This window comes from Anolis carolinensis, chromosome 3 (assembly GCF_035594765.1).
Source record: "Anolis carolinensis isolate JA03-04 chromosome 3, rAnoCar3.1.pri, whole genome shotgun sequence".
Classification (NCBI taxonomy): domain Eukaryota; kingdom Metazoa; phylum Chordata; class Lepidosauria; order Squamata; family Dactyloidae; genus Anolis; species Anolis carolinensis.
In genome coordinates, this window is record NC_085843.1 from 90,323,711 (window position 1) to 90,347,279 (window position 23,569).

Genomic DNA, 23,569 nt, shown 5'->3' on the forward strand with positions numbered 1-23,569 from the left:
TGTCTTCTCATGATGTGGTCCAAATACTCCATCTTTGCCTTTAATATCCTTCCCTCCAGTGAGCAGCCGCACATTATTTCCTAGAGGATGGACTGGTTGGATCTTCTTACGGTCCAAGGCACTCTCAGGATTTTCCTCCAGCACCAAAGTTCAAAGGCATCTATCTTCCTTTGCTCAGCCTTCCTTACAGTCCAGCTCTCGCATCCATAGGTTACTATGGGGAATACCATTGCTTTCACTATGTGGACCTTCATTGCCAGTGTGATGTCTCTGCTTTTCAGTATTTCATCGAGGTTGGCCATTGCTCTCCTCCCAAGAAGTAGACGTCTTCTGATTTCCTGGCTGCAGTCTGCATCTGCAGTGATCTTCATGCCAATAAATATAAATTTTGTCACTGCCTCCACATTTTCTCCCTCTATTTGCCAGTTATCAATCAGTCTGGTTGCCATAATCTTGGTTTTTTTATGTTTAACTGCAACCCAGCTTTTGCACTTTCTTCTTTCACCTTGGTGATAAGGCTCCTCAGCTCCTCCTCACTTTCAGCCATCAGAGTGGTATCATCTGCATATCTAAGGTTGCTAAAGTTTCTTCCAGCAATAACTCCAGCCTTGGATTTGTCAAGCCCAGCATGTTGCATGATGTGTTCTGTGTACAAGTTGAATGGGTAAGGTGAAAGTATACAGACCTGACATACTCCTTTCCCAATCTTGAACCAGTCTGTTGTTCCGTGGTCTGTTCTTACTGTGGCTACTTGGTCTTTATACAGATTTCTCAAGAGACAGACAAGGTGACTTGGTATCTGCATACCACCAAGAACTTGCCACAATTTATTATGATCCACACAGTCAAAGACTTTAGAATAGTCAATAAAGCAGAAATAGATTTTTTTTTTCTGAAACTCCCTGCCTTCCTCCATTATCCAGCGGATATTGGCAATTTGGTCTCTCATTCGTCTGCTTTTTCTAAACCCAGCTTGTGCATCTGACAACTCTCACTCCATGTATTGCTGGAGTCTGCCTTGCAGGATCTTGAGCATTACTTTCCTGGCATGGGAAATAAGTGCCACTGTACGGAAGTTTGAGCATTCTTTAGTGTTTCCCTTTTTTTGGTATGGGGATATAAATTGATTTTTTCCAATCTGATGGCCATTCTTGTGTTTTTCATATTTGCTGGCATATAGCATGCATCACCTTGACAGCATCACCTTCCAAGATTTTAAACAACTCAGCTGGGATCCCATCGTCTCCTGCTGCCTCGTTATTAGCAATGCTTCTTAAGGCCCATTCAACCTCAGTCCTCAGGATGTCTGGTTCTAATTCACTCACCATACTATCAAAGCTATCCTCTATATTAGTATCTTTCCTATACAGATCTTCTGTATATTCTCGCCACCTTTTCTTGATCTCTTCAGCCTCTGTTAGGTCCTTGCCATCTTTGTTTTTGATCATGCCCACTTTTGCCTGAAATTTACCTCCAATGTTTCTGATTTTTTGGAAGAGGTCTCGTGTCCTTCCTTTTCTATTGTCTTCTTCCACTTCCATGCATTGCTTGTTTAAAAATAGTTCTTTGTCTCTTCTGGCTAATCTCTGGAATTGTGCATTTAATTGGGCATATCTCCTCCTATCATTGTTTCCTTTCGCCTTCCTTCTTTCTTGGGCTACTTCCAGTGTCTCAGCAGACAACCACCTTGACATCTTGGTTTTCTTTTTCTTTTGGACATATTTTATTGCCGCCTCCTGAACAATGTTGAGAACTTCTGTCCATAGTTCTTCTAGGACTCTATTTATTAAATCTAGTCCCTGAAACCTATATTTCTTTAGGCAGGGGATTTGCACTTTTGGGAGATGTAGCAGTGCCAATAAAAATAACCTATTGTTTGTAGACCTCATGAGCAGAGGCATGGTCAAAATACAACAAACTTGTCTTCAGATGCCAATGATGGTATTTCTTAGAGATTCTTGTTTCATCTTAATCTTCCATTGATTTAAAAAACCTCACTCTTAATAACTGAACTTTTTTCATAGCGTTTAATTCTGAAATATGGTCAATTATTTAAGTAAGTCATGCCTTGCAGAAGAATCAATACCTGTTTCAAATATGTTCCACATTTAACAAGACATCCATTTAACATTTAAGATTCCTGTAGACTTTCTAATATAAAAAAGATGTTGGCATTCATCATAGTGTTGCTGACAAAAGGGTTTCCAAGAATAAACCCAAGAGGAATCAGTGGGATTCCATTTTGAAAACATCTAAAACTAAGAAATGATGCTCATGTTAAAAATCCTTAGCATCATAAATAAAATGTGGAGGTTTTCTTCACAATGCCAGCATTACCGATTTTATTTATAACAGCATTACAGGTATAAATGACTGATTATAACCCTCAAGATATAACTTATTCTTACACCTAACAGACTAGCAGTGCATTGGTAATGATTTAGTTGAATAACACGTTGGATTCAATCTGAGAAGTTAACCAAATTAAGTCCCTTTGATTTCAGTGGATCTACTCTAAGCATGACCAGATCTGACTCCAACTCACTTTCATTTTTTCTTGAAGAACAAACTGGTCTTGTGGTGAATTGATTCTCTCAGGGTCAATATACTCAAATAACCTTTGCATTACACAATCTGATGTGTGAATTTGAAAATGACCACTTTAAAACAAAAAGTTTGTGCTTCAACATGGTCAGTAGCTCCAAAGATTTTCACATTATCTTTTGTTCAAGCCGAAGTATAAAGCCTACTTATTATGACACTGTATGAAAGTTGCAAATTTCTATAACGGAATTATGTTATTATCTTCTGAGTGTCTTCTTAACATGATATGGTAAGACATGGCAGTGAAATTAGATATCTTCCTTTTAAAGTATATGTTTCGTGTACTTGAAATGAAAAATAAATACTGTAATCTGTCATATAATTTGATGCATATATGATGTAGACCAGTGGTTCTTAATGTGTCGGTCCCCAGGTGCTTTGGCCTACAAGTCCCAGAAATTGCAGCCAGATTACCAGCTGTTAGGATTTCTGGGAGTTGAAGGCCAAAACACCTGGGGACCCACTGGCTGATAATCATTGGTGTAGACCAATACAGATTTGTCATTGCCTTATTCCCTGCTCTTGTTAATTTTATTTTAAAATGTTTAGTTTTCAAAACTCGATCTGTGCTTTCAATGCTTTTGGATAAAGTAGAATTTAAATATGCTTTAGTATAAAATTTAGTATGAGGTTTAAGAAAAGGAGGTAATTGATGTGGAACAAAAGACAACGACCATGAGAACCTAAAAAGAGTAGGCAAACTAGCTCCTATTTCTTACATTAGCCAGCTATGAGGTTGCTACACTTTTCTTATGATGGCTGATAAGCCTTGGTAGACAAATGGATGAAACAGGGAACATCTTAGTCTGAAATAGAGCAGATAGACTTACCCTATAAATCTATAAACAACCCATGTTTGTAGTACAAACTTAAACATTTCTGGTCTGAAGAAAATCCCATTTAGGTTAATAAAAATTTAAAATCCAGTATGTCAATAGCAGACAGGCTAAATGTCCTAAGACAGATGTGCAGATTTGTGGCCTTCCAGATATTTGGTACTTCAACTCCCAGAAACCCTAGCCTAGCTTGTCCAATGGTCAGGAATTCTGGGAGATGAAGTCCAAAAACCCAGAGGGCCACAGCTGTCCTCAAGGCACCAGATCCCATCTGAACTTGAGAACTAAGTAGGGCCAGCTCTGGTCAATCCTTGGACAGGAGTCTACAAACAAATACTAGATGCTGTAGGCTATATTTTAAAGGAAAGAACTGGCAAAAGCGCTTCTGTGTATTCTTTTTTTAAAAAAAGAAAAACCTGTGAAATTTGAAGGTGTGTACACATGTTAATGACAATTTAAAAATAGCATAGCACTCTAATATCCATGGGTTTCAGTGATTCCCATAGGACACCACCCAAACTTGTTTTAGCAAATACAGTGGAACCTCAACTTAAGAGTCCCCCAATTTAAAAGTGGTTTGAGTTCAGAGCCATAACTCAGCCCAGATTTCGCTTTGAGATATGAGCAGCATTTTGAGTTAAGAACTAGCACCAGAGGAAGCGTTAGTGTGAGGGTACAGGGCTTCAGGGCTTTAAGGCTTCAAAGAAGCAGCCTCAGTGCCTCGTGCTCTTCTCCTCTTTGGGAGATTGCTGTTTGCTTTGTTCTTTTTCCGCTTGAGAAACTTTGGGTTAATTAATTTTGTGTGATTTTATTCCTGGTATGTTTGGCTTCATGGAGAGGGAGAGAGAACGGGAGAGAGAAGGAAGCTGGAATGAGTACAGTATGAAGAAAACAATACTACTGCCTCTTCACTTTGTGCTTTGTGCTTCCTTGCCACAACTTAATTCTTCCACCATTTTAAAGTTGATATTTATTTTTTATTGTTTCATGTGAATGTGCATTTATAAATTAATTGTTATTTATAAAGTGCATTTTCTTATTTAAAAACACATAACAAAAATGGGGGGAGTTCGGTGGGTTGGAATGGATTGATAGCATTTCAATGCATTTCAATTGGAAAATTCACTTTGAAAATAAGAGCAATTTGAGTTAAAAGTTCAGTCACAGAACAAATTAAACACTTAATTCAACATATCACTGTACCAAATTTTATTAAGTATTTTGTTAAGAAGCCTTCTGCAGTATAGATGCACTCTTAGACATTCAAGTAAGATAAATAATGACACTACAGCTGAGAAAGTCAGGAGCAAAATACGAAAAAAAACATCTAGATTCTATGGGTACTGAGGGGAAAAAACATTTGCAGACAGAGATAGATAGTATCCTCTTTACACTATCCCTTTGCTATGGATTCCTTGCTGAAGTTGCAAAGTATCTTTAGGCAACGCAGTCAGGTAATGTCAGGATGGCTAGCTGAACAAATCTTCTGTGAGGAACTTACTGACACATACCATAATGACTTTCCCTTTCGGTGAACTTTCTGAAAGCAAAATGCATTTGGCCATCACTAGTGTGACCTCTCAGTTAATAGCTTTAGTAGCAAATAATCCGATGGTGTCTCTAAATTCATGCATTCATGTTTGGTGCATTTGAATGAGGTGGACTCTGTAATCTCATATGACATTTAGTGAGAAATGTAAGAACCCTGTGAGACCTCTCCCTTCTCCATATTTAGAACCACATCAATGTGATTACTCACTTAGTTCACCTTGTTTCCTGTTTTATTAACTATTTCAGAAGTATGTAGCAAAATACATTGAAGCAGCAATCTCTTTGGAGTAGTTCCATTAAAATTTAATGTGCATTGCATCAAATTAATGAATTAGGAAAAACCACACTAAAGGAAATCCACACAGCAAATATTCATATTTGAAACACTTATAAATTTATTTAGATAAGTTCACATGCACAAATGTAATGATTTCGTGAGCATCCACCCTCACTTATGACCTCATCAGACTGGTTGAATTTAATGTCCTAGAATGCTTTCACCCTGTCTAATGTTTTGTGAGTTCTGGCAGACGTTCTGCCTCCAACCAGGATGAAAGCTTTGCCAGAAGCTTCCACGCCCCCCCCCCCCAAACGTGGGAGGTTTCCCATGTTGTGCTGGCTTCTGAGAGGGTTCTGCATGAAGGGCAGCAGATTCACCCTGCATCCCCCCTCTTTTTTTCTCGATGGCAGGTGAAGCAGGATGCTTTGGCTGGCCTTTATGATGACACCCCTACTATGGGTTTTGTTTCTAGTATCCCACCAACCCTTTAAGGCACTTTCCGATTTTAACATGAGAAGGTAATCATTATGGAACATTAAGCCCTTGATACTGTTGCATGGTGCATACATACACACACACATTTCTGTGCTTTTTTGTGGCCCTACACCCACAGATTTCCATGCTGAGCTGATATTGACTCCCACATGCGTGTATGTGTGTGTGTGTGTGTATATATATATACACACACACATACACACACACACTTTTAAAATGACATTTCAGAGGACTGCTACATGTATTGTTCATGGTCCTGTGGAGTTTGTGAGCTGGAGATTTGAAGCATAGACTCAGTAAGCAGCTTTGAGTCACTCTATATTTATTTTATTCTATTTATTTACAGCATTTATATTCCACCCTTCTCACCCCGAAGGGGACTCAGGGCAGATCACATTACACATATAGGCAAACATTCAATGCCTTTTAACATAGAACAAAGACAAACAAACATAGGCTCCGAGCCGGGCCTCGAACTCATGACCTCCTGGTCAGAGTGATTCATTGCAGTGATTGATTGCAGCTGCTCTCCAGCCTGCGCCACAGCCCGAGCCTAACTCTATACCATTTTCCCACCACTGCCTCTAAAATTAGAAAGATAGTAGTGGCCACAGATAAACAGTAGTTGGGAATATGAATGAGATTTGGTAAAATGGCACAGGCTTTCCACTCGTAGTCATGCAGTGAGCCTTAAATGAAACAGATGCTGGAAGTCTTTTCTGTTTCGAAGCAAAGAATACCCTGTGTCCCAGCCCTTACAGTAAGCATCATAGTATTGAAAGATTTAAAGCATTAAAAGAAAACTTCAGGTTTTGGTGGCCTCCAGACCTCTGCAGTATGGAAACCATAGCAACCAAGCAATGGCTGTATAGGCATATGGTTACAATTGGTGACCTCAATAGAAAGTAAGCCATTGAACATTTGGGCTATATTTGTTCTATAATACATATGGCATTTAAAAAATATTTACAAGATGTATACTGGGTAATGTCTGACATGTAGAGGTTTGCAATTGCATTTCTTACATGTAGCATCAGGACCACTTGAAAACTTTCCACCAGTTGATTCTGTCACAATGAGATACAAAAGAGATGAACATAGTAAATGCAGGAGGATGGAGTGCATGTTCTGTAGCCATCCAACATAATCTTCCATCCTAAGTAGACATTTCTGGAAGTAACTTTGAGCAATTAGAGTGGATTTGTTCAGGGGTATTGGGCTGATCAATCTTTGTTCATCAACATGGAGGTGCATTGGGCTGATCAAACTTAGCAGGAAGTCCTGAAATCCTATTATGTTTAATGTTATGTATTATATTTCTTCACACTTCATCATACAGCACACACACATATCCTTAGGACTGTTATTTGGTTCTGATTAATCATTTCTTAAATGTGTTAATATTGGCTTGAGTCACAGAAAAATAAAGTTGGAAGGGGTCTCAACTTCAAATCCCTGCCAAGCAGGAATATACAACTGCAGCACACCTAAAATATGCTAATCCAACCTGTTTCTATAGACCACTGAAGGAGGAGAGTCAATCCCTCCCTACCTCACAAAGTCTACTACATTGTTAAAGAGTCCCTACAGTAAAGATGTTCTTCCTAATTTGAACACACTGATTCATGTTCTAGTCTCTGCAGCATCAGAAAACAGCCTTGCTCCATCTTTTACATGAGATCCTACTATATTGCACTTGCATGGAATAAAGAGAAGATAAAGTTAACAGTTTTCCTTTCTGGGGCAATTGTTAAAGAAATTGAATGTGCTAGAACTGTAGTTGATTTTGATCCTTCTGACTCATGCTATCTTACAGGCTGCCTATAAAATGTGATGCATGATGGAATTTATCCATTGTTGGAAACTGTTTCTAGGAAAGATAAGATCGATGAGATGTTGCTGCAATTTGCTGTATCATCAACATACCCTTCAGCTGTCCAAATTCAAGGACAGTCCTGACTAATTCTCATAATCCCTCTTTTTAAGTTGTTCCTAAAATGTCCCAGTTTCTTTGTAATCTTCTCATTTACCTCTTTTTCCGTTCTCTTGCTTCAATCTTGGTTTGAAGGGAAAAGTAATCTGCTCTCATTTAACCCGGGGTGAAGGGAGGAGAAGAGGCCACATATCTTTCCTTTCCCAGTAGACACAGGCAAAAGAAAGTTGCTGCAGTCTCTCCTAGGTTGTTTGTTCTTCCTCATTAACAATTATAGCATTTTAACTCTATTCTGATGATGCTCAGTCAAAGGTGGCACATTTTTCAACTGTGAAATGTTGAAGGGCATGTCTTAGTTCTCATATAAATTTGTTCAGGTCTGACACAGAAATATTGCCTTAGGACGTTATTTGCTTTCAGATGTCAGATGAGGCAAATTGAAAAGCATTATGCTTTGATTGGAGAAAGGGTTATGCCTCTCACTAACTAGACCTTTATTATCCATTTGTCCTTAACTAGACCTTCATTATCCAAACCTGTCCCCTCCCGCCCTGCAAGTAGTTCTTTCTCTTGTGTCTCCCTCTGCATAACCTTTTCGACAAGCTCCAACACTTTTGGACTTCAGAAAAGCCTAAAAACATGGTTATGTGCTCAGGCTTTTAATGAATAATGGCAAAGACAACACAGACTGACTTGTGGCTAAAGCACAAGGTTTTTGTGGATGAATTGATCTGACTATTTGTTTTAACATTTTTATATTGTATTTAATAGTTTTAATTGATTTTATGTACTGTGTAATTTTGACTTTGTGTAGGCATCGAATTACTGCCATTGTTGTAAGCCGCCCTGAGTCCCTTCGGGTGAGAAGGGCAGGATATAAATGTTGGAAATAAATAAAAATAAATAAATAAATTTGTATCCTTTAATTAATGGAAAGTCTAACAGAGATTCATGGAACCAGTTTATATGGCATTCACTTATTCCACATCACAAAATTGTCATTATGTATTTCATAAAAATTAGTATAGCCAGGAGAAGCGACTGAATAGTTTACAGTAATAAACAGGTACTTGGTTCTGCATCTTGAGAAAGTTGTCCTTGGATAAGTTGACTTAATAGAGGTTGAATATCCCTTACCCCAAATATTTAGGACAAGGGATTTTGGAATTTTTTTAGATTTTAGAATACCTGTGTAGTGAGATCTGCTAGAGTTTGAACATTGTCAAATTGCAACATTTTTTATGTTTCATATACACCTTATACATGAAAATAATTTCTTACAATATTATTAACAATTTTGTGCATGAAACCACCAGAAACAAAGGGGCCACAATCTTAGTTAGCCATATAGATAATTTTGGATTTTAGAATATTTTGAAATTCAAATTTCTGAATAAAGGGGTGTCCACCTTTAATAGTTTCCCTAGGTTATTTGAATGTTGTAGTGTATATGTATTTTATTCCCCTTCAGCATATGACAGTTTACTAAATTATCTAGGTCAGACCATTATTCACTTTCCCATTTTCAGCATGAGAAATGATACTAAAATCCCAACTAGAATTCCAGGCCAAGAAAACCCCCAAAACCTCCAACCATTCACAGCCCACAGGCTATTGTTGATGGTTTTCTTTGACTAGCTGTATCAATACATTTTTAATACTCCTTCAGTTGCCATTTTTCTAGCCATTGATCTGCTTACTGGGTTGGAGTGCAAGTTGAAATGATAACATCTGTCTTAATGCAATAGAGACAAGCTATGAGAGGGCATGTTTGAAAGAGAAATTACTTGAGATTAGTGATTTCTGTGCAGCAACACTACACAGCTATAGAAATGCTTTGGGGAGTTTATCAGCTTCTGGTTTTCTACATGATGAGAGTATTCATTTCAGCTCATGGCTTTCTACTTGATTTATAGCTATTGGTTTGGTTTTGGAAAGTCTCAACTTTTTCAACTTTTGGGTATTTATTTTCTGTGAAAAAGCCAAACACTCAGAGCTTTGTACCTAAAACGTGTAACTAAAAAGAGGCAAGGAAAGAAATGTTAGAAAGGCAATGATGAGTATGTATAGCCAACAGCAAGAGTATACAGTAGAGTCTCACTTATCCAACAAACGGGCCGGCAGAATGTTGGATAAGTGAATATGTTGGATAATAAGGAGAGATTAAGAAAAAGCCTATTAAACATCAAAATAGGTTATGATTTTACAAATTAAGCACCAAAACATCATGTTATACAACAAATTTGACAGAAAAAGTAGTTCAGTACACATTAATGCTATGTAGTAATTACTGTATTTACGAATTTAGCACCAAAATATCATGATATATTGAAAACATTGACTACAAAAATGCGTTGGATAATCCAGAATGTTGGATAAGTGAGTGTTGGATAAGTGAGACTCTACTGTACTTTCTTGTCTGACCTGAAAATCCTTATTTAAGAATTAGAGGTCAGGATATAACACCTGATTCACTATGGCCTCTTGCTGTTAAGTGGCTTCTAATTTGTTCATCTGACTGATCTCTTTATAATTCAACAGGTCAGGACAGACTTGAATTATAACTTAATTAGGCAAGAATTAAGAACAGCTAATAAAGTCTGTGGTACTGAATCAATAACAAGTTACATGGCACATCTGAGACTATGGCAGAATTAGGAAGAGTGATATTGCACCTATTGATTCTGTCCTGATCCCCTGTAGACTCTACAAAAGTCGTGAAAAAAACCCTTATATGGGTTTGGGCCAATAGGTATATTTATAATGTTTCTGCTCCTATAATCATATACCACATGCAAATGATTTTATTGTGGCTGTTTTCCTTCAAATTGTTGCTTACCTATGGCAGCCCTGTCAACGTGGTTTTCTTGAAGATTTTTTCAGAGGAGGTTTACATTTGCCTTCCCCTGCAACTGACAGAGTGTGACTTGCCCAAGATCACCCAATGGGTTTCCATAGACAAGTGGGGATTCAAATTCTGGTCTCCAGAGTTATAGTCCAATGCTCAAAGTACTACACCATGCTGACTAGTTGTCACATAATGATTGCAACCATGGGCCTTGCAACTAACAGCATGAACAACACAGTCAAATAACATGCAAGCCCTTGAGAGTTATAAAACAATGTGGGCTATACAATATAATTTGATGTTCTACTTTCTAAAAGGCATGTTTAGTGGTCACTTGTTTTCTAAAGAAAAAGCAGACGTGAGACTCCAATTCATAAAGTATTACCAATATCTGCAGCTATAACAGCCAGGGGGTGGGGGTGTCAATGTAAAAGTATCCAGATTGGAGCTCAGTCCAGACTGGGTTCTGCAGCTTGTTTCTTTTAGTTTCCTACAAGTAGGCATTTGCATGACTGTGTTTTTTCATAATGCTACAAATCATGGTAACTATAGAGGTAAACCTGGACAGATGTCTGTCCACATGCAGACATACATAGAGCTATAAAATACATCCTTCTGGTTAGAGATAGCACTTAAAATCAGGTGGTTTTTTCACCTTCCTCCCTACTCCTCACATATTCAGGTCAACCACTAAAGCCCAAATAACCTTGGTGAATTAATATTCTCAGTGTATGCTGTGATGTGGAAAAGTCAAAAGAAAGGTAAGCCATGTTGAAGGGAAAGTATATGTATTTTTTGATTTAAAAAAGGTTTAGAAATAGATATTAGAAACTGCAATTAGGAATCTCAAGGAATTCCAAAACATTCTGACACTGGCCCATTCTACTAAAACCATCCAAAATCTGAAATGCAAAGGAAAAATTCAAAGGAAAAATTCAATAGGCATAGCTTTCACCTGGTACTTACTTAGTAAGCTCCCAATATGTCTTAATGGCTGCTTTTTGATCATTGCTGTAAATTGTAAAGTGTATATTTGATTCAGGGTCAGCTTGAATGCCTGAATTAAAGCTGGCATTCAAGCCAGCATTTCATTAAATAAACTGCTGTCTTCAGTTCACGAATGGTTCCATTCTTGACCTCCTTTATCCGACAAACATTAAAAGAAAGAGATAGATTGTGTAACATTCAATGCTGCATCTATTGTAGTCTATAATAGAACTCCCCATGATCATATGCAAAAAGAATTGCATCATCATGCTTACATTTTCTCTAGTTTCTTATCAAAAATTTTATTACATTTTCTGTGTAAACATTATATTCTATTCCTCCTCATTTGCAAATTAAGGGAAGCAAAATAGAATACAAATGTTAATCAAACATGGTGAACATCTGGAGATGGCCTGTTGCAGCAGCTCCATTGGCTGCCAACTAGTTTCCAGACACAATGCAAAATGCAAAATGCTGGTTTTGACCTATAAAGCACTTTACGGCCTGAGCCAAGGTAAGCTGAAGGACCATATTTCTCTCTACGATCATCTTGAGAAGGCCTTTTCCCAGCCACCTATTTTGGTGGCTGTTCCCAGACTCTCCCAAAAGAGACTGAAACAACCTCACCCCAGCTTGCAGTAAGGTGAAAACATACCTCTGTCATCGGGCATTTATGAAATGATGAGAGGGTGCCTGATGGGGATGGTGTCAGTGGGATTTGGGAAGACTGTATTTTAATATTTTTATATTTCATAATACAAATTATTTTTAAAAAATATATTCATATTTTAATACATTTGCATTGTTTTAATTGTATTGTGTCATATTTTCTGTTAACAGCCTTGAGTCTCTGCATTGGGAGAAAAGCAAGATAAAATAAAGTAAATAATGAATAAATCTTCAATCATTCCATTGATGTATTATATGCAATTCATCCAGTGTTCTACATCTTGGAAGCTGAGGAATATATACTTTCATTTATATAATGATTATTCATGAACAATGGGCTATTCTGTACCATTTTAGTGGTTCAGCGTATGTTTCTTCCAGTCCTGTCTTATGTTCTGATATTCAGGAAATGGAGAGCAGCAGATTTTCACTGGCTCAGATTTTTTACTATATTAAAAAGGCATGGCTTAGGTTTATTTTCCTCTTATACATTTATATAAAGAATAGCTTCATAGCATTTTTTCATTTGGCAGTTTTACACCTCAAGAGAGGAAAGAAAGAAAGTTTTCAAAATCAGATAATGGAGCTACATTTTAGCCAATTTTGCAGAAGCAAACATTCCTACTAGTGTCCTTTTAAAGGGTTTAAAACTACTGTGACTGTTAAGTAAAATTGCGGAATATTATTGTTTCCTTAAATTATATGATGCATGTGTCGCATCTCAGGTTAGCTTCACCTTGCTAACACCAAGCCACACACAGGAAGTAGTCTTTTGGAGTTTATTTAGAAAATAGGCAAAATATAGTTCATAAAAGGGTAAAAGTTCAGTTCCAAAAGATAGGTACAAAACCAAGGCTGTAAGTAATAAGTCCATAGAAACATAGAGAATAAAACAAGGTCCTTTTCATAGAAGCCAAAAGTCCCAGCAAACAGAATATATCCACTAGATTTTACAGGAAAGCAAACTTGGCACAGGAAAGCAGACTTGCTTCTAGATCAAGCGATGGACTTGCATTGACAGAGATCTCTCTACGAGCAGACTGTTTTAAAAACATGACTTTGCCCTTTGACCTCTCATTTATTAGCTATGTGAAGACTTCTCCGCAAACCTCTAAATTCCAGTCTTGTAATCCGATCGAGATCCTCATAGTCAAGGCCACTGAACTCGTTACTGTTATCAGGCAGAGGCAAAGCGCTATCCTCCCTTTCTGCTTCCTTCACCTGAAATTCCTCATTAGAAACAACATCATGATTTATTCCCATGGGAACAACTCCCTGCTCTTCATATCCCACAACCGGAATGCTCCTATAATTCCCAACATAGAGTCATCTTTAAATTCATCCTGAATCCCATCATTATGCACATATAACCCAGAATCCTCATCAGAGTCACACAAAGGCACATCAGAGTCACACAAAGGCAAAGGCTGAGTCACAACAGTATGCATGCTTAATGACCAAAAATATGTACAGATACATTGAGTTTGCAATTATATTCACGCCTGTATGTGCACTTTCAAGTCGCCTGTTGCCTTATGGTGACCTCATGAATTTCATACAATTTTCTTAGGCAATGAATAATCGCAGGTAGCTCCCATCTCTTGAAATAAAGTCCATAGTACCTGATATGGAGTGCCTGGTGGTGCAGCGGATTAAACCTCTAAGCTGCTGAACTTGCTGACTGAAAGGTCAGCAGTTCAAATCTGGGGAGTGTGGGGAGCTCCCGCTGTTAGCCCCAGCTTCTGCCAATCTAGTAGTTCGAAAACATGCAAATGTGAGTAGATCAATAGGTACCACTCCAGCAAGAAGGTAATGGCGCTCCATGCAGTCATGCCAGCCACATGACATTGGAGGTGTCTACGGACAACGCCAGCTCTATGGCTTAGAAATGGCGATGCGTGCTACTCCCCAGAGTCGGACACAATTAGACTTAATGTCGGGAGAAAACCTTTGTCTTTACTAGTACCTGATATTAGTTAGTAGTTCCCCACCCAAGTACAGGTACTTAGGGTACAACTACCTGAAAATAACCTTCACTGAACACTGACATACTATGTTAATGTGATGTTTCATTACTGGCACTTGAATGCAACTACTTAAATGCCTTAATGTGACTTCAGCATAGAAACATAGAATCATAGAATCGTAGAGTTGGAAGAGACCTCAAGGGCCATCCAATCCAACCCCCTGCAAGAAGCAGTAAAATCTCATTCAAAGCACCCCCGACAGGTAGCCATCCAGCCTCTGCTTAAAAGCCTCCAAAGAAAGAGCCTTCACCACAGTCCAGGGAAGAGAATTCCACTGCCGAACAGCTTTCACAGTGAGGAAATTCTTCCTGATGTTTAGGTGGAATCTCCTTTCCTGTAGTTTGAAGCCATTGTTCCGCATCCTAGTCTGTAGGGCAGCAGCAAACAAGCTTGCTCCCTCTTCCCTATGACTTCCCCTCACATATTTGTACATGGCTATCATGTCTCCTCTCAGCCTTCTCTTCTGCAGGCTAAACATACCCAGTTATTTAAGCCGCTCCTCGTAGGGCTTGTTCTCCAGACCCTTGATCATTTTAGTCGCCCTCCTCTGGAAGCTTTCCAGCTTGTCAACATCTCCCTTCAACTGTGGTGCCCAGAATTGGACACAGTATTTCAGGTGTGGTCTGACCAAGGCAGAATAGAGGGGTAGCATGACTTCCCTGGATCTAGACGCTATAACCCTATTTATGCAGGCCAGAATCCCATTGGCTTTTTTAGCAGCTGCAGCACATTTTAGGCTCATGTTTAACTTGTTGTCCACAAGGACTCCAAGGTCTTTTTCACACATACTGCTTTCGAGCCAGACATCGTCCCCCATTCTGTATCTTTGCATTTCGTTTTTTCTGCCTAAGTGAAGTATCTTGCATTTGCCCCTGTTGAACTTCATTTTGTTAGTTTCGGCCCATCTCTCTAATCTGTTAAGATCATTTTGAATTCTGCTCCTGTCTTCTGGAGTGTTAGCTATCCCTCCCAGTTTGGTGTCGTCTGCAAACTTGATGATCGTGCCTTCTAACTCTTTGTCTAAGTCATTAATAAAGATGTTGAATAGAACCAGGCCCAGGACGGAACCCTGCGGCACTCCACTCGTGACTTCTTTCCAAGATGAAGAAGATGCATTGGTGAGCACCCTTTGGGTTCGTTCGCTTAACCAGTTATAGATCCACCTAACCATAGTTTTGCCTAGCCCACATTTGACTAGCTTGTTTGCCAGAACATCATGGGGGACCTTGTCGAAGGCCTTACTGAAATCCAGATAGGCTACATCCACGGCATTCCCCGCATCTACCCAGCTTGTAACTATCAAAAAAAGAGATCAGATTAGTCTGGCATGATTTGTTTTTGGTAAATCCGTGTTGACTATTAGCAATTACTGCAATTGTTTCTAAGTGTTTGCAGACCACTTCCTTAATGATATTTTCCAGAATCTTGCCTGGTATTGACGTGAGGCTAACCAGACGGTAATTGTTTGGGTCGTCCTTTTTTCCCTTCTTGAAGATAGGGACTACATTCGCCCTCCTCCAATCTGCCGGGACTTCTCCCATTCTCCAAGAACTCTCAAAAATGATTGCCAGTGGTTTTGAAATAACTTCTGCTAGTTCCTTCAATACTCTTGGGTGTAGTTGATCCGGCCCTGGAGACTTAAATTCATTTAGAGTAGCCAGGTATTCCTGGATGACTTCTTTCCCTATTTGGGGCTGGATTTCCCCCAATCCTTCATCCATTCCATATTTCTGAGGTTGAGGCTGGCTTTCTTTTTGTGAGAAGACTGAGGCAAAGAAGGCACTAAATAGTTCTGCCTGTTCCCTATCCCTTGTCAGAATTTCCCCATCTTCTCCTCGCAGAGGCCCTATCACCTCCTTGTTCTTTTCCTAATGACATAAGCAAAGAAGCCCTTTTTATTGTTTTTAATGTCTCTGGCAAGCCTGAGCTCGTTTTGCACTTTGGCCTTGTGAACCTTTTCCCTACAGGAGTTGTCTATTCGTTTGAATTCTTCTTTAGTGATTTCTCTTTTTTTCCACTTCTTGTGCATGTCTTTTTTTAGTCTTAGACCAGTTAGAAGTTTTTTGGACATCAATTCTGGCTTCTTTGCACTTGTCTTGTTTTTATTCTTTGTTGGCACTGTTTACATTTGTGCCTTGAGTATTTCACTTTTGAAAAACTCCCATCCATCCTTGACTCCCTTGTCTTTTAGTATTGGCGTCCATGGAATGCCGCTCAGTATTTCCTTCATTTTTTGGAAGTCAGCTCTCCTAAAGTCCAGAATGCGGGTTTGACTTGTCTTAGTTTCAGCCTTCCTTTGTATTGCAAACTGCAGGAGCACATGGTCCAACCATTTCAACTGCATTGATCTGGTCTTCCGCATTTGTTAGGATGAGGTCAAGAGTAGCCGATCCTCTTGTTGCCTCTTCTACCTTCTGGACCATAAAATTGTCTGCAAGGCAAGTGAGGAATTTGTCGGACTTTGTACTCTTGGCTGAGTTTGTTTTCCAGCAGATATCGGGATAATTGAAATCGCCCATGACTACTATATCTCTTCTTTGTGCCTGTTTGATCAGCTGCTGACAGAAGGCTTCATCAAGTTCTTCATCCTGGTTCGAAGGTCTGTAGTAGACACCCACGACGAGATCTTTTTGAGTCCCAGTTCCCTTGATTCTTATCCAGATGCTTTCAAGCTGGTTTCCCGGATTGCTGTCTTACATCTCTTCTGCAACATAAATGTTTTTGACATATAAAGCTACTCATAGAATCATAGAATCATAGAATAGTAGAGTTGGAAGAGACCACATGGGCCATCTAGTCCAACCCCCTGCTAAGAAGCAGGAAATCGCATTCAAAGCACCCCCGACAGATGGCCATCCAGCCTCTGCTTAAAAGCCTCCAAGGAAGGAGCGTCCACCACGGCCCCGGGGAGAGAGTTCCACTGTCGAACAGCTCTCACAGTGAGGAAGTTCTTCCTGATGTTCAAGTGGAATCTCCTTTCCTGTAGTTTGAAGCCATTGTTCCGTGTCCTAGGATGCAGGGCAGCAGAAAACAAGCATGCTCCCTCTTCTCTATGACTTCCCTTCACGTATTTGTACATGGCTATCATGTCTCCTCTCAGCCTTCTCTTCTGCAGGCTAAACATGCCCAGCTCTTTAAGCCGCTCTCTCTCTCTCCATAGGGCTTGTTCTCCAGACCCTTAATCATTTTAGTCGCCCTTCTCTGGACGCTTTCCAGCTTGTCAACATCTCCCTTCAACTGTGGCGCCCAAAATTGGACACAGTATTCCAGGTGTGGTCTGACCAAGCAGAATAGAGGGGGAGCATAACTTCCCTGGATCTAGAAGCTATTCCCCTATTGATGCAGGCCAGAATCCCATTGGCTTTTTTAGCAGCCGCATCACATTGTTGGCTCATGTTTAACTTGTTGTCCACGAGGACTCCAAGGTCTTTTTCGCACACACTGCTGTCAAGCCAGGCGTCCCCCATTCTGTATCTTTGATTTCCATTTTTTCTGCCGAAGTGAAGTATCTTGCATTTGTCCCTGTTGAACTTCATTTTGTTAGTTTTGGCCCATCTCTCTAGTCTGTCAAGATCGTTTTGAATTCTGCTCCTGTCTTCTGGAGTGACTCCCCCTCCTCTCCCCTTTGTTCTGTTTTTGTGAAAGAGGTTATAGCCTTCAATGGTAACATCCAGTGATGGGAGTCACCCACCACATTTCAGTGGTGCCTATGACATCGCAAGTGTGGTGTTGTGCTAAAAGTTGGAGTTCATCTTTATTCCCCATGCTCTGTGCATTAGTGTGAAGACATGTATGCCCCTGGGACCTTCCCCTGAGCTGTTCCTTTGGGATTATTGTGTTCTTGTCAGCAACCTGTCAGCTGGTCACAGATCTTGTGTACTTATTATAACACATAACCTAAAAGGTAGATGTCAAAACTTCATCACAGTAGTTTGCCAGCGCCCCCCCTGCTCTGCAAGTCCTCCCATATCTCTTAATTGAGGTGATTACTGTTAGAAAAAAAGAAATAAAATACTTTCAGGAACTGAAGTCTGTACAGCAAAGATATTAAAATATTTATTCATGGTACCATATATCAGATGAAATGTTAACTGAGTTTTATTAATGCAAAATAAACTATGCAATTTTTCTTGCACTGAAGTCAGGAACAGAGATAACAAAAAAGCAAGAATAGGGAGATGTGACTTTTCTTCTTCATAGTAGATAATTAACAAGCATCATTCAAAATAGCTTATAAAATTGTAGACTCAAGCTAATGGCAGTGTAATTTAGTTCAGTAATAGTTGTGTTGAGGCTAGGTGCTCCCCAAACCCCTAGTATCTATTCCAATCAGACACTAGAGACAAGGAGATGAAATCAATAGCTTTAATTTGCAGAACAAAGCCATCAAGTTACAGGAAAAAATATGTGCCACCCTGAATTGATGTACAGTTTGGTTCTGTAGTCAGAACATTTTGAGCTTGACCAAAGTTCAGTCCTTTTGTTCTGTTATTAGCAGACACAAGGACTTTTTCAGCAGTGTGTATTCCTTTTAAGTACCTTGTATTCCACCCCCTCCCCCTTCCTGCTGAAGTTTTCCCTTCACGGCCCTCTCTCATCCTTGCAGGTCATAATGTCCTCCTCTGAACGTTCTCCCCATTTTTATCTAACTTTTCTCATGTTGTTTTAGCTCGTCTCTCTCTGGCCTTGCTGCTTTACAGCGCATGCAAGATTTTTCCTAGCTCTAGCTCCAACAGTGGTAAGAAAAAAGTTATTTGTTTGCATAAGCATTAGGAGGGAAAACCTTTTTCATCATCAGCAGTAATAAAAAACAATTTCATAAAATGAAGTTGAGAAAGTCAATGTGTATTGGAAAGGCAGAGTGAATTTGCTGTGTATATGCTTTAATTGATGAGTTCTGTGGAGCTATCATGGAATAGTAAGAGAGAAGGTTTGATTAAGAGTGAAAGATTAAGAAAATGCATAGGGTTGAATCCTTCCTCCTAAATAGTGTATCATTCACTCCCTCAGGCTCCAGTGAAAGTAATGAGATGGCTTTGTTCAAATTATTTGAGTGGCATGACATCCAGCTATAGATGAATAGATTTAATTTTATACCTACAACCTCCAGAATTCAAGTTCTAATATCACCAAGGACTGTGACTTCTTTTTAGTTCATTGCCTCATGATATTGTGATGTCCATCAGAAGCATGAATGGTTTCCAGGAGTGATTATTACATGGAGGTGCGGTTGCCAGATGAAATAAGGAGCAGATCTCCTGTTCTTTTAATAGTTGTCACGAAGAAGAAATTTCAGCACCCGTTGCTTGCATTACGAGCAACATCTGCTGAAAATCCTTTTGCTATTCAACCATGAATGTCATTGTTGTGTGTTTTCAAGTCATTTCTGACTTATGAGAACCCTAAGGCAAACCAATCCTGGGATTTTCTTTAAAAGAGTTATTTAGAGGAGATTTGCATTTATCTTCCTTTGACACTGAGGGTGTGATCTAGCCAAGGTCACCCAGTGGTTTCCATGACTGAGTAAGGATTCAGACTCTGTTCTCTAGTGTCATATTCCAATGCTCAAACCACTACATTATGCTGGCTTTTTGTACTGTATAGTACTAAAGGGCATGAAACCTGTTCCTCATTCTCCTTGGCAATATTATGTAAAGGATAGCTGCTTCCCTTTTTAGCCAGAAATGCATCATTCAAAACCAGGATACTTTCATCTGCAAAGTGCTGCAGAAAAGTTGGGAAAAACTGAATAATGAAGGATGCATTCTGCTTTCATAATCTGTCTAGGAATATGAAACATTCTTGAAGACAGATCTAGATGAAGTATTGGCAATTCTTGTAAGAGACTGGCACAAATTCTAAAAATGTGTGTGATATGCTTTTGTCACCTTAATAAATGCTTTCATTATCTTTTATTCATTTTGGTTTGGACTGCACTATTGTTTCTAGTATCATTAGCTACAAACCTATATAATAATTATAAGCTCTGTCTTGCTAATTTCACTAGATCTTGCATGTAGGTAAGTTTTCTCAAATAATCATTGCCTCAGATATTGTTGATGGACTATTCAGTTGTCGAAATAGAAGGGAATATGTTAGATTCCCCCCCCCCCCCACACACACACACACACAAACACACACAGACCAGCTAAGACAAGAATAGATTCAATGTATATTCTTATAAATTTGCACTGGATTTGTACCAATGCTTACTCTCTCAATTTACCCTTTTCCCACCACTCTATTGTTATTACCCAGTTTGGGGACAGCTGCAGAAATGTTTCCTTCTGTGAAGATTTAAATAGCACATTTGTTCCGTTCAGTTGTTACTCTTTATAATAAAAGTAAACAATTAATACTATAATCCAAAGAATTTTTTTACATTTGGCATCTAACTGTGTATAAAATCTTTACACTTTCTGAGAGAACATTTGGAAGAAGGTAGCAAACTCAAGAAATTAAAAAAAACTCTTTATTCAGCAATATGTACAGCTGCCTTCTACTACTGATTTGGCAGTCATATCTAGATTGTTCTGTGGAAAACCTGTTTAAAATCTTAGCAACGAGTTACTTGTATTAAGAGCTAGGCTGGCATATCCAAAAGAGTCTTACAAAACATATCCAGCTTTCTAATGAATTTCTTGACCATTCTCCCTATCGCGTCCTGAGAAGTATTTGGGAATTGCTGTGTGAAACTAATTAAATTATCTCACTTTTGGGGAAATGGGCTGCCCCCCAGGATTCTAAAGCAGGAAATGCTGAAAGACACAGATAAAGGTCATAGAGGGAGTGAAATCTGGTGCATTACTGTAGGAGCATAAAGAGAGCCTTTGTTAAAGTCTCATTATGTGAGGCATTCGTCTGCTCCTTTATATTGATATGAATGTGTGGAAAATGCCTTTATTCAGAATTCCAAAACTGAACAAAAAGAGAAATGTGTGCACAGATTTATGCCTTTAGCAATAAGCACCACTCGTACATACCAGAAGAGGGAATTCTATGTGATCAGCTACATTTTTAGAAGTCATTTTGTCTGAATTTTTCTTTCTTTTGTTCAGAATAAGGCAATGAACAAATGAGTTCCCATGATAGAAATTTGCAAATAAAGGAAAATCTAATTTTAACATATTACCTTTATAGTACAAATATCATTAAGTTAAAAATATATACAGAACATGCCAATTGCAGTCTATCAGATTTTAATAGGCCAAAACTATAAAAGACTTCAGTCCATAAAGACCATCCTGAAAAATGTTGCTATTAACAATAGGGGATGCATTTTTTCTTATGGTATTTAATACAATTCAAGTACATATTGACATTTACCCCTGGTATAGGAAGTCTGTACTGGTAACTCAGTATCCTTGATGTACTCCTTGTATTTGATTATTTTTTAAAAAACTTATTTTTTCTCTAGGTGGATAGGATTCCTTCCTACGTCCACAGTGGTCCAAACAATCCCAGGGCTAATTTTATACTCTAGACTGGACCAGGGATATAATGTCAGAGAGTTAGCTTCTTTTGGGAACAGAAACTGAAGATATAAACACTACTGTATAAGACTAAGCTTAAAAAGCAAAAATTGATACTACTTAGTTGAGAAGGGTGAGTTGTTTTACTTGTTTATGAGATCTCTTAAAGCTCTAAAGATCTAAAATTTCATGTTGACTTTTTGCGAGAAACCATGGAATATAACTCCCAAAAATACAGGGTTTGTACTACACAAGTAGTTGTATCCAACACCTTGAAAAAAAATCCCAGACGCACTGCAGATTATTGCACATGGTTTCTTTCACAGTGTTTCCTTAATTTAATTTTGTTTAGAGGTATAGTACAAGACTACAACTGATATGTTTGTTTCAAGACCACCCCTTTTCTCTTCTCAGGACACTCGTTTTCAATGACTCAATTTACACAGGGAGTGAGTACAAGTGTATGGGAGGCATACACTTGCATTCACTCCCTGGAAATCATGTGTGTAGTTAATATACAGACCTGATTGGTATTCACACCATTGAAACTGAATACATGACTGTAGTAACATGCAAAATTGTTAGCAAATACTTTGTTTTCCATCTCTAAAGAATCAATTTTGTTATTTTATATTGCAGTAGAAGTACTCATATTGTGAGTTTTCCCCCTTTACCCAGGTGACCATCGAAGAGCGAATCAGACATTTGCATGAGGCTCACCGAGATTTTGGCCCTACTTCTCAACACTTCCTTTCCAGTAAGTAACTGCTCATTCTTGTTAGTGTTGTTGCTAATTTTAACAATACCTCTTAGACTTTTTTCTATATAGGTGAAGTTGACATTTTGTATTAAAACACTTTTATCAATAGTTGCATAACACAAGAGTTAAGAATCATTGTGAGCTGACACCTTGACTCAGAAAGAACCTATCCTGCTTCTTGAGAGAGGGTTGGACTGGATGGCCCATGAGGTCTCTTCCAACTCTGTTATTCTATGATTCTATGAAACCTCTGCAAATAGAGTCCAAACTCTCTCCCACCCACCAACCCTTCCAAAACCAAGACCTGTTTCTTGTAAAGAGCAGACAATATGCAAACTTTTGTAATGGATACTATACTGCATTCTCCAGTTGTACAGGTGATATATTGTGCTAAAATTCATTTTCTTACTATAGTAGTTAACTTTCTTGCCTGGTGTTTTATGTTCAGTATTACTTTTTTCATGGCTGAGAATTCAGATATGTTTGACCCTTCAGATGTTTTAAAATAACACTCTATATAATCCTTCATCAGGAGTCAACTTGGAAGTTGATATCTGAAACATCCCGGGGCTAGAGATATATTTTATGAAATTACCTTTTGTATGAGGTTAGATAGTACAGTTGAGATATGTCCAGTGTTGTTTAAACTAATTTTTGGGATAGTTTACATAGATAGTTAGCATTCCTTTTTTCCAGCTTTTTCACCACTCTAAATGTTTGTTTGTTTTTCAAGAATGCATTGGCTTGAGTGATTAAATTGACTTGTTTGTGAGAATAGCAGAAAACTGGCTGGGTTTGTAGAGGTGAAGAACTTAAAAACTGTATTAATTCTTGAGAGGTATCATGCTTCTGTGTGTGCTTTGCATACAAGGTAAGTTATGCTTTATAGGAGTGAAGGGAGGTTATTCATTACTCCGGAAGAATGTAAATGAACACATTTGATGATACCATTTGAGGGGGGAGATGGGCCTATGCTGAAATGTCTGAGGCAAACCCTGCTTAATATTGCCTGATATTTTCTGCTTATTTGTATTGTCCCATATAACTTAATAGAGCCACTAAAGAATATTCCTGCTGCCATCTACAAAACCTTCCAGTTTTCTTATC

The 23,569-nt window shown here is 38.6% G+C and overlaps 1 protein-coding gene across 16 annotated transcripts in view; it reads left to right on the plus strand.

The window, feature by feature from the left end:
* Positions 1 to 23,569, plus strand: part of dmd (dystrophin) — a 1,684,732-nt gene that overhangs the window by 1,489,188 nt on the left and 171,975 nt on the right. For all 16 annotated transcript variants that reach the window (XR_010004953.1, XM_008107345.3, XM_016992722.2 and 13 more), the window contains one exon: positions 22,381 to 22,459. Coding sequence is in view for 15 of the 16 variants with exons in the window: in XM_008107345.3 (XP_008105552.2) it covers positions 22,381 to 22,459 (79 nt within the window). In the remaining variant the exon portion in view is untranslated. The remainder of the gene's footprint in view (positions 1 to 22,380; positions 22,460 to 23,569) is intronic.